This window comes from Cheilinus undulatus, linkage group 24, assembly GCF_018320785.1.
Source record: "Cheilinus undulatus linkage group 24, ASM1832078v1, whole genome shotgun sequence".
Classification (NCBI taxonomy): domain Eukaryota; kingdom Metazoa; phylum Chordata; class Actinopteri; order Labriformes; family Labridae; genus Cheilinus; species Cheilinus undulatus.
Window position 1 is genome coordinate 16827177 of NC_054888.1, and position 12168 is coordinate 16839344.

At 35.9% G+C, this 12168-nt stretch overlaps 1 protein-coding gene across 3 annotated transcripts in view; it reads right to left on the bottom strand.

The window, feature by feature from the left end:
* LOC121506286 (nck-associated protein 5-like) overlaps positions 1-12168 on the bottom strand; it is a 265350-nt gene that overhangs the window by 42054 nt on the left and 211128 nt on the right. For all 3 annotated transcript variants that reach the window (XM_041782019.1, XM_041782017.1, XM_041782020.1), the window contains 2 exons: positions 8905-8943; positions 8509-8628 (listed from right to left, as the gene is read on the bottom strand). In XM_041782019.1, coding sequence (XP_041637953.1) covers positions 8509-8628; positions 8905-8943 — 159 coding nt within the window. The remainder of the gene's footprint in view (positions 1-8508; positions 8629-8904; positions 8944-12168) is intronic.

Genomic DNA, 12168 nt, shown 5'->3' on the forward strand with positions numbered 1-12168 from the left:
CATACTGTATCAGTATTGTGCTTGGCATATAAGGAAAGTTTGGATTTTTAAGTTTATGTAATTGTAATGTAAGCATAAAACTTTGTATTCAGACATTTTATTGTCAGCACACTTTAAATTGTAGAATACATAAGTAAATGCAGTGTTATTGTAACTTAAAAGAAGAAATAAATCTTTTTAACCATGAAAACAGCAAGCAAACTCCTACGAATAGTTGCAAAAGCACAAATACGAAAAACTGGATATTGTAATTTGTTCATCAGTAATTGTTAAGTTTAGTAAAACTATTGAAAACCAGTGTTGGTTTTATAACTGAAATTTACACCAAACCAATAAAAATCTGGATTTTACGGCTTCTAATTAGCTCAAACGGACATCTGCCTTGAAAACTCTTTTCTGAAAAGGTGGGGCTTATGTGACGTAGAAACTGACCATCAGCAGGTGTCTACGTCACAAACTCTATATAAAAGGTAGAGCGTTACTGCCTCTAACTGACTTTACCATTCAGAGACCACTCCCATCCTCTCCTGTCTGCACCTGCACTGTCTCGGCTCTGAGAGCTACGGCTATACTAACGCCGAAGCTGGAGCCAACAGACCGAACAGGTCGTGCTCAGAACCACCACGGTCCACCACGACACTATAGTCTGTGTCAGGGGGGACTCTAGAGGGGAAAACTCCTCCACTTTAAAAGATCGCTATGAGGCAGCAGTGCTGTGGGACTCTGTCTGTGTCTCCCTCTGACAAGGGGACATCACTGTCACTCCCACCTCATCTGGAAAGCCCGGTCCTTCGCCCCTCCCTCCTCTCAGAACCAAACTGTTCACTTTCTGTGCATTTTTTAAATTAAGGAGGGGGGTGGAGTTAGCTCTGAGCCGGGGGTTCACTTACACTTTAAAGAGCTCATGTAGCTGCTTATAACGGTTGAGTATGGGTGATTCTCAATTTAATCTTCTTAGGTTTGACACCTTTTTCTATGTCAGTACCAATTATCAGACAGTGAAAAGACTCGTATCAGTACAGTTTCTTGGTTATGGATTAGTCTTCTTTTTAGAAGCAGCACTGGGACTTAAAACAAAACTAACAAATTTCTTACAGCGGCTTTAAGTTCCACTGACAGCCCATTCAGCCATACTTACACAGATGTGGTGAGATTACACAACATCCTATCCACTCCTCTTTAGAGATTTTGGAAATGTATTCACCACAAGCCTCTAAAAGTGACACTATTTTTTTAATGTACAACTGGAAGAGTGCTGTGACTGTAGCATGTGTTTGGAGACACAAAAGGCAAAATTGCATGAGCAATAATGAGGTCATGCCATTCACGCTGTGTCCTTGAGGCCCTGAAGCAGCAGAAGAAATACTGAGGATTTGTCCTGGTAATGGCCGACTCAATTGCCACTTTCCCGTCATATTTGATAAACAGCGTAAGTGGACGGGACTGCACACCAGTTATTTTCTCTTGGCTTGTGAATAGCACTTAATTTGAGAAAACAACTTGTGACTTTTTTTTTACAAGGTAGATGTTAGATATACACGGCACTTTGGTAGACAGACCAACCAAGCTAAAGGCAAAGACGGTGCACATTTGGTGTAATCGCCATCAAAAGCTTTATGTTTCTTTATCAGAGGAACCGAAGATGCCCAGTGGGAACCAGAGGACGTTTAATTACTGATAAGCAAAAGGTCCACAGCTAAATGGGAAATTGTACACTGTGATGTGTGATTAAGACTCCCTCTGCTCCAGGCTCCAGTACAGAGAAGAAATGAAAACTTGCCATAATTATTTTCATATTTCCATGAGAGATTCTGTGAGTAGGAGGTGAAAAGTGGCTGTAGTTACACAAGACTGTTTTTTTGATTTCAGAAGAAGACAGAGCAAAAATAAGTAAGAATAAATGATGATTAGAGAGAGAGAGAAAGATAGAGAGGAGAAACACAATAAAAATAAACAGAGGAAAACAACAGATGTGATACATATTAGAATGATATATATATATATATATATATATATGCTAGCTGTTTCTGACTATTTCAATTCTCGATGCTACAGTTAGACAAATGAAGCAGGCGCACAGCATTAGCTAAAAAATTTACAAAAAGATACAAGTCATTCTATTTTTCTCTACCATTTTTCATATACAATATTTTTGTGTTGCTGGTTATTCAAAGGCTCTTTTTTGTCTTGATGCTACAGTTAGCTAAGTTAACCGGTACATAGTGTTAGCTACATTTTAATTTACGTACAAAAGATAAAATAATCATTCTATTTTTATTATTACTTTGGTCATTAAGCTGCCATTTCTTAGAATGTTATTTTTGTGTGGCTAGCTATTTTAAAAGTGCCTTTTTGTCTTGATGCTACAGTAGCTAACTTAGCCAGCACATAGTGCTAGCTACATTTTTTATTTGCATAAAGACGCAATAGTACTTTTTATTACTTTTGTGATTAAGCTGTCATTTTGTAGATAGAATGTTCATTTTGTGAGGTTAGCCATTTTAAACGCCCCTTTTTGCTTTTATGCTACAGTAGCTAAGTTAGCCAGCACATTATGCATGCTATATTTTTTTTTACTATTAATACAAGTAGTTTCTATACAGATATATATTAAACAATTTCTGTGATAAATCAGATCTTTTTAGAACTTTCAAAACAAATTGATTTGTTTTGTTTAGCTAGCTGTTTCAAGTTCTTTCAAGTCGTTGCATTACAGTAAGCAAAGCTAGCTAGCTTAGTGGGTTATCTCACTTACTACCATTACTAAATTGCTCATAACTTTTTGTAGTTGTATTTCTGTGATTAATCTGCCATTTCTTAAGTTATCTATTGATCAATTCACTTTGTTTTTCTGTTTTTTTTTTTATGTTTGTGAAGCTAGCTTTTTACAACCCTGTCCATTTTTGATGCTATAGTTAGCCAGCACATAGCATTAGCCAAATGTGTAACTTAAAGATGATAGTTATTGCTATTCTTTCAATTTTTTTGGTATTAATCTGACATTTCTTATCTAATTTTTTTTTAATTCTTTGTGCACCTAGCTATGTCCAGATCTTTGTAGTCCTGGCACCCAGTTAGCCAAGTTAGCATGTAGTTAGTGCTAAATGTGAGTGAAATCATTTTTAGTTTTATTTCTGTGATTGATCTGCCGTTTTTAAAGAAGTTTAATACTGTTTTGTGCTGCTGGCTATGTTTAGCCCTTTCCAGTCTTGATGCTAAGGTTAGCATAGTTAGCATCACATATTTCTGTGATTAATCTGCCATTTTTCAACTTTCATAAATGATTTTTTTTTTTTTTTTTTTTTTGTGCAGCTGTCTTTTTCTTACTCTTTCCAGTCTTGGTGCTATAGCTCATGGGCATACGGTGTTAGCTTTATTTCAACACAAATATTCTTAATCAGTGTTATATATTTTTGTCAAATTAGCTGTCATCAGCTCTTGCAGTCTTTAATTTCCTGTGTTAGCTGGAATATGGCATTATCCTCTTTTGAATCAAAAATATAGGAGCACAACATCTGAAACTTTGAATTTGTTGTTAATGCTGGAACTGCAGTGAGTGGATCAAAACACTCAATTTATCGATTGAATAAGCCACCTACATAAAGATAGAAGATTGACAGATTAAAATGATGACTTAAATAATCAATCTGAAGTTCCAGTTTGCTGTCATGCCCATAAATATAGATTTTTATCACAGCTCTCCCACTCTAGAAGCACATGACAAATGTACAGAAGATCCAGAGCTGCATTAACCAACATTATGATTAATTCTAACACTGAATCACCGTGTATGGTGGAAATGTCATTACTGAGTAATGAGCAGAGGAAAGCCTACACATTTAAAGGCTGCTGCTTATATTACCGTCATTTTTATGTGTCAAAATGTTGATATAAAAACACACAAAGTTTCTTTTTAGCTGAATCATGCCGGAGGAAAGAAAAACAGACATTACACAGAGCCTCGGCCCTAATTCGCATCTCAGACTAGATTGCACCTCTTGGTCCCTGCAGTGGTTTCATCAATATCCCTCTTCAAGCCTTTTATATTGCAGTTTCACTTGACAATGTCCCTGCCTGTCCAATAATGGCCGTGGAAGTCGCTAGAACTGACGGAGAGCTTTAGAAAACACCCACAGCCGTATTATTTCTCTTTTCCTCCTTTCCTCAACTTTTTTCTTTTCTCCATTTATCCACCGTGTCTGCCTCTTCTTATTTTGCCCTCACTTTTTCACGTCTCGCTCCTTGTCGTCTGGGCGCCACATGCCTCTCTGCTATCTCATCTCTCTCCATTTTCACCCCCCTGTCCTTTACCTCCCTCCTTATCTAGTCTTGCTCTCCTTCGTTCTTTCCCTTCTCTCTTCTTCCTCTCGTCTCCTCTTCTCATTTGAATGGACTGACAGACACTTCTCTCTTTTTTCTTTTTTGGCAGCATTAATTTGCAAAATTACCGGCCTATCTGTCCTTTATTATTAGATCATTTTTGACATGAAAAGGAAAAGGCATAAAATGTTTCATAACTCAGATGCCTTTGGCATAATGTTGACTGGATTTTCAAAATAAAGCCTCAATTATTTCAAAGCAATTCCCCTACAGTATCTGAAGGAGACTGAATTTTCTAAATAAGAGAATCAATGCCTTTAAAAATGAAGTTTCTGAGGACGTCTTTTAGGCATGATGAACTTTATAAAAAAAAAAAAAAAAACCTAAATCATTTTAAAAAATTTTTGTTTATTTTCTTAGGTTACCTGGGTTTTCAAGATAAAAGCCTCATTCAAAAAAATGCAATCTTCTGAATCCCTTTAGATCAACAGAAATTGAGAATAAAAGCCCCAATTTCTAAAGTAATTTCCTTTAAATCCCATGACTAGACTGTAATTTCAAAATAAAAGGCTTAACCACTTCAAAGTAATTTCCTCTTGAGTAAACCAGAATTCAACATAATGGTCTTGGTTATTTCAAAGTAATTTCATAAGTTATGTTCAAGTTTAGCAGATTTTTAAAATAAAAGCCTCAACCACTTCAAAGTAATTTCCTAACAATCTCTTGAGTAGTCTAGAATTACAGAATAACAATCTCGACATTTTGAACCAAATTTCCTTACAGTCCCTTTTGGGTAGACTGGATTTTCAAAGTAAAAGCCTTGATAATGTCAAAGTGATTTCCTGAGCATTTATTGAGTCCACAAGTACTTCAAAATAATGATCCTGAGAAGTTTCTAAATAAAAACGCCAAAATGTTAAGTTTTCAGTACTCTTAATTTTCAACATAAATGCCTCAGTTTTTTAAACTGAGTTCTTTAGAGTCCCCAAGTAGAAATAATTTTCAAAGTAAACATCTCAATGATTTAAAAGCATGTTTCTAATAATCTCTTTCAACTGGACTGGACCTATAAAATAAAAACCTTTATCATGTCAATGTAAGTAAGATGATTTTATTTAGTAAATTGGATTTTCAAATAAAAGCCAATTTTTTTTCCTCAAATATCCTTTTTTAAACCATTGACTGCACGGGAATTTCGAGATAAAGCTCCAATCCACAAGAAGTTTTTCCTTCAAATCCTGTAATGTAATTTCAAAATAAAAGTAACAGTCACTTTAAGTAACTCCCAGAGAACCTCTTGAGTGGAAAAGAAATTCAAAACAATATTTAAACATTAGAAACATTAACATTTAAATTTTTGCAGTCTTATTTAGGTAGACTGGATTTCCAAAATAAAAGCGCTAATCATTTCAAAGTGATTTCCTAAGAGTCTATTAAGTAGATTAGAACTTCATTCTTGATTATTTTAAAGTACTTTGCTTTAAGTCTCTCTTTCAAGAAGTTTGTATTTTCAAAATTAAAGCCTCAGTCTCTTAAAAGTAATTTCCTTAGAATCAATTGAGTAGACTAGAAATTCAAAACAATGGTCTTGTTAATTTAAATTTCTGCAACATTTTGTTCATGTAAACTGAATTTTCAAAATAAAAGCTTTAATCATTGAAAAATATATAACAGCACCATCTCTTTTAGGTGTAATGGTTTTTCTAAGTGCCCCCTTCTATCAAAACTAAATTCTTTTTAATCTTTTAAGTTGAGTGGTTTTTCAAAGTAAAAGTCTCAAATCAAGTTTCTTAGAAGCTTTTTTTTTTTTTTTTAAGTAAAATGGGCTTTCAAATTGAAATCATTAATCATATCAGTGTTGGTGAGTTGATTTTCTTTTGAAGACTGGATTTTCAAGATAAAAGCCTTATTATTTCCCAGTTATTCTAGTCCTTTAAATCTCTTGATTTTACCAGGATTTCAGAATAAAATCTTTAATCATTTGAAAGTAATTTCCGTTTCATTTCTAAAGTACACTAATTTTGTAAATAATGGTCTTAATGATCACAAATTAGTTTTCTTATGGTTTCCATTTAGGATTTTCAAAATAAAAGTTGCCTTCACTTTAAGTGAGCACTGGAAATTTAAAATTAATTCCCCAATCATTGCAATGTAATGTCCTTTGAACCTTAGTGAAGTAGATTGATTATCAAAATAAAAGTCCTTCTAGCTTTTAAAGGAAGTTCCTTACAATACTGTCTGAACTAACTGAAGTAATTTTTCTCTTTTAAGACAACAGAAGTAAGATTTATGGGGATATGGGCACTAGTTTGTCTGACACTCAAAATCTTCCTTTGTTGAAGTATTTGATGCAGACAAGTTGCTCCATCAGAAAACGTAACACAGTCTATTCATTTAAAGATTGCGCATACTTAGAGCTACATTCACATTGATTTGTTTGTTTGTTTGTTTGTTTATTAGGATCCCCATTAGCTTTTGTCAAGACAAAAGCTAGTCTTCCAGGGGTCCGATTTGGGGGGTAGCAGGAGGAACAAGGCAAATTTCCCTTCTGAAGAAGCTTGTATATAATTTTCAGGAACTCAAATGTGGTGTACTTCTCAAAATTTGAACTATAAAGATAAGACTCAAGTACTCAAGCAACCTGAGACTGAATCATTATGCATGAGCACAAAAGTAAGAACTAGTGCGAGGGTTTCGATCGGTTCTTTTAAGCTTCTGCTTCCTTCATCTTCAAAACACAACAACAACGTCTGATGAGAAAAGAGATTTGATTAAGACTGACGGTCTGTATTCTAAAGCAAAGTCTTTACAGTCTACTTTACAGCCTCTGTCTCCCAGCTCAGACCCCAGAGCAGCTTAATAACAAATGAAAAACAGCTTCAAATGCATGAGAATAAGTGGACGGCCTTGTTTACTGGAGGAGCTGCTGTGTGCTTGAACAAGAGCTGAGTGGAGTGGAGGCTGAGATTGAGCAGTAAGGTTTACAGGAGCAAGGGTATATTAGATGGAAACATAAAATACATGTTTATTAGTCTGGTGCTGCGGTTTCATAATTAATGGTCACTATAGATTTTTTTTCCAGAAGAGACCAGTTTCACAAAACGCTTTATTTGCAAGGCATCAGTCCAATGGTTTGGATGGATTTTCTGTAGGAAAAGACCTAGTTTTTCTAAAACATATTCAACACCCTTCTGGTTGGTGTTAAGGCCTGCATTCTGACTCTTAACTGCAGTTGCTGGAAGTTGATAAATAAAAATTTGTAATTGTGAGTGTATATAATGACATCATCTGCATATACATAAAGCATAATATTCATTTGTATATAAAAGAGTATCGTCAGCATAAGAAGGAAACTATGTCTTAATTATCATACAATGGTGTCACAGGCATATTAAAAACTTTGTTTTTATAGGAGTAAATAATTGTATCATCAGCATAAAACCAAACTTTGTATTTTTAAGTATATATAATGACATCATCTTCATATAAATGAAACATAATATTCATACCAATCCATGAGTATCGTCAGCATAAGAAGGAAACTGTATGTCTTAATGATCATACAATGGTGTCACCTACATATTTTGTATTAATGGTACTGTCAGCATATTCAAAAAATTTTGAACTTTACAATTTATATAATGGTGTCATCTGCATAGAAATGTTATTTTTATCTAACACATAAAAGTATCCAAAACAAATCAGTGAAACTGTATTTATATAACCTGAATATTCCTGAGAATATACAATTATAAACTGCACATCTTTCAGATTATAAACTGCACTGTGGTATGTAAAAAAAACATCATAGTCATACGTGTAAATAGTGTTTTAAAAACTAACTAACTAACTTTATAGTTAGTATTAATAGCATGGTCAGCATATAGAAGAAACTTAATTTTCAACAGTCTTTGGAGATTTGGAGACAACTTTTAGTTGATTTACTGTGGGAAGAGAACAAACTGATTGATAGTGTTGATGGCCCAAAAATCCAAAGCAAACTTCAGCACTTGTTTTTGTTTAAAGATGTTATTTAAGAGCTTTAAACCAGGCCACAAGTTCTTAAGAATGCAGATAACAGGTGATATCCATTAAAGCTGGCCTGTTTTTCTTATTTATGCACATCACAATTACACAACAATGGTGCCACATCACCTACAACTTGTGTCTGTTGTGTGGGCGGCCTACCTGGAGAAGCAGGTCAGAAGCAGGCTTGATCCGCTGCTGGAACAAGACGCTAAGCGCCCGATTCTGCTGCTCGAGGTCAAAGACGCGAGTCCTCAGCTTTAGACATTCCTCCCTCAGATCCTGAGAGGACAGAGACATGGGCAGAGGGAGGAAATGTTGTTTTAGTGTTTGAATTATTGCATTTATATATCACTACAAAAGGAAAGTTAGCTCTAACAAGGGTTTACTTTCAATTAATTTGAAGAGGATCAAATTAGTGTCAGTGGATACATTACTGTAAATGCCTTGTGTAATTTTGTACTCTATTTCTGGTGATTGTCTACTCATTTTGTCACTTTTTTGGTCATGCAGTGTGAGCATAAAAAACTAAAATGAAAGGATAAAAATGACTCAGACCTTCTGGGTGAGGAGCGCCTGCACAACTTGATTTGCAACCTGAAAAAGATGGAAAAGGCAAAGCATCATTAAGTGCAACTTGGCTATTTTGGAACTCTGACCTTTTATGGCCCTCACAAGCCTCCATAGACTGCTTATAATGCACCTTCCTATCCAAGACATGTAACGATTTATCATGAGTTTAAGTGAACACAGTAGCCCCATATGATACTGATTTTCTTGTGGATGTGCATATCTTCTACCATATTTGATCATGTTTTCTTGATGCTGGTATCAACAGATGTACACGCTCACACCCGCCCCCACTCCAGACCACAGCGCCAGTGCTGAAACGTCTCCGATTACCGCCCATTGATTGCTCATTAATACCGTGTGAATCCACATCGGCGTTTTCTGAGTGCCCTCGCTCTCATTTATCGAATGAGGAGAGATGAGAGTAAATACGGTGAAATGAGCCGTGCTGGCCGCCGCTGTGGCTGAAACAAGACCCTGATTCAATGGAGAACTTATTGTTTGACTTTGACACAAGTAATTAAGCTACAAATGAGCTCGACCACACGGTGAAATTTAGACAAGCAGCTGGCGGAACATTAAAAAATAATCACCTATTCACTGTTGCTGTGCAGCCTCCATCATCAAAACAGGATCATTACGGAGGCCTTCTTCCACAGAAGTCAACCGCAGAGGAAAAAAGTGACAAGTAAACACAACAGAGCCGAGCCGGGACGTTTTAATGAGGCCAAAGGGGCAGAAAGGCAACTGATTTTACCCAGAAACTCAAACAGCTCTATCATAAAATCTCCCCTCTATTTCTTATTTTCTATGCTCCCTCCTCTGGTTCCCCGTCTTCTTTTTCTCGCCCATCTTTCTCGCCCTCGGGCACTTTAACATGGTCTGCTGAGCCGCTTGGTTCCAGGACAAATTGGGCAACTTGTCCCTGCTGGTCATACCTCCTCTCCCTCACCCTCCCTTCCTGGAGTGATTCAGCCAACAGCCTGGCTGCTTTATTCCCCTCATGAGGCTCTCTAAACAGCACTTATCAAGCTCGCACAAATAACCGCAGGGCGCACAAGAGCCATTGTTACGTAAAAACATTGCTTCTGCAACACCAGCTCACATCAGGTTGGGGTTATTTAACAGCTCATCTCCTAAATAGAATGAATCCGGCCAACAAATAAAACAATAATCTGCTCAGACTGTTAACTATTACAATGCTGCTTTTTTAGTGATGCTACATTTGATTTCATAAAGAATATTAGCTCAATTTGAAAAGAAAGTAGAGACGGGGCAACTAAAGGCTGTAAAAGTAAGTGGTACTAATGAAAACAGCTGAATGAGCATTTTGAAACCAATGGGTTTAAATGGCGACAGGTCATTATTATAACTGGGTATAAATGGATCATTTTAGCAAGGCAGAGTCTCTTTTAGAGGTAAAATGGGAAGAGGTTTAGCAATCTATGAAAACTGTCAAACAATTTCAGAAAAATGTTCCATAAAAAAAGTTGTGTCATGCAAAGAAGAAGCCCTAAGTGAACATGATTCATGCTCATGGGCCAAAAACTCATTCAAAATAGACTGAGACAAAATGGAAAACTGTTCTGTGGTCAGATAAATTATAATTAGAGATTCTGTTTGGAATGAGAGGAGAGGGACCATCAAGCACAGTTCAAAAGCCTGCTTCTCTAATGCTACACTTATGTTGTGGGCAGCTTACGCATCTGGAAAGACATGATCAGCATGTATTCCCATTCAGACAACGTCTCTATCAGAGAAGGCCTTGCATATTTCTGGAAGACTATGCTAAACCACATCCTGCATGCTCTGTTCAACTATAGTATGAGTAGGTGGTTTCAAATACAACTATGCCATCTATTTATGTAGCTTGGTTTCTATCTACAATATGCAAGTATTGCCAAATGCTTATCTGTCTGCTAGTTTTCCACTAACGCATAAACAGGGCAATCTGTCTTATAATTCCATGTTGGACTACAATCTTATGTCTTTACAATGTTGTAAATATGCCATCTGAGAACATAAAAAAGCCTAAATGTTTCAGTGGAAGAGTAATCACAAATTATTGAAACATTTCAAGTCATTATATTTCAGCCAGAATGATTGAATTATTGAGCTGTGGATCACAGTCATCATTACCCAAACAAAAATAAGGTGTCACAAATGCAACTAGTCTCAATCCCATGATCCTGAGTATTCAACTTCAGTGCAGCACCGCTTAGCGACCAACTTCTGACAAAAACAGAGGCTTGGACGACTATTGTATGTCAGTAAAACTGCATGTTTTAAGTGTAACACAGCTTATAAAGTGCCATTTTTTATGGTTTTTGCTTGAAAATAAAATATGTTGAGATTACGTCTAAGTGTAGAAGGGATTTAGTGCATTGCTGTGATATGATTTTAAACTATTGCTTCATCACTCTTTTAACACTAATATTTAAAAAATGAACAAAATTATACATCTTTAACCTGTCAAATTGACGTTAAAACAAAATCTCCCAGACCTTACAAGCCCTGTTTGCATCTTAAAGCTGATTCTTGTCGCCACAAGACATTTAACTTGCCAGAACCGTGGAAGGAACGTTAATGGACTGACCTCTGCTTACTTCTTGTTTTATCTGGACACTAGACTCTAATCACACAAAATAACTACAAGTAAGAGGCTTTGATCTGGGCAGAACGGGCCGCAGGAAGCATGTGTTTGTGATTAACTTTGCTGTATCCATTTATATCCCGGATGAACATCAGTGCAACTGCTAGAATTAAATTCAAACCACTAGATTTCTGCTTGGTTACATTACCATACTGAGTTTGTAGACTCCTCAGCTTGAGCTTTTCTCTGTTCTCAGTCCCATCTTAAAAGTCACATATAAGGTGAAGCCACATGTGTTTCAACCATATTGTCTCCTCTGTTCTATTCAGCCATTTTTAGAGCCTAAGCATCTACTCTCACTCTTCACAAACAAACCTTTGCCAATTTTTTAATCTATTTAAACACCAATATTTCTTAAATACTACTAATATTATGATTTAAATCCTAATTCTGAGTCTGATTTTTGCCCCATTTTGGTTGCTTTCTTCAAGGTGGTTTTGGTTATTCATAACCAAAATCTTAAGCTATAAATCCCAACAATTCCGAGTTTGTTTTGTTGTAGGACGTCTATAAAAGATACCAATGTTAATCCAACAGTCAACAAGCCTGAACGTGCAGGTCTCTTTTTAATATACATTAATATCTAATATTATTTTTAT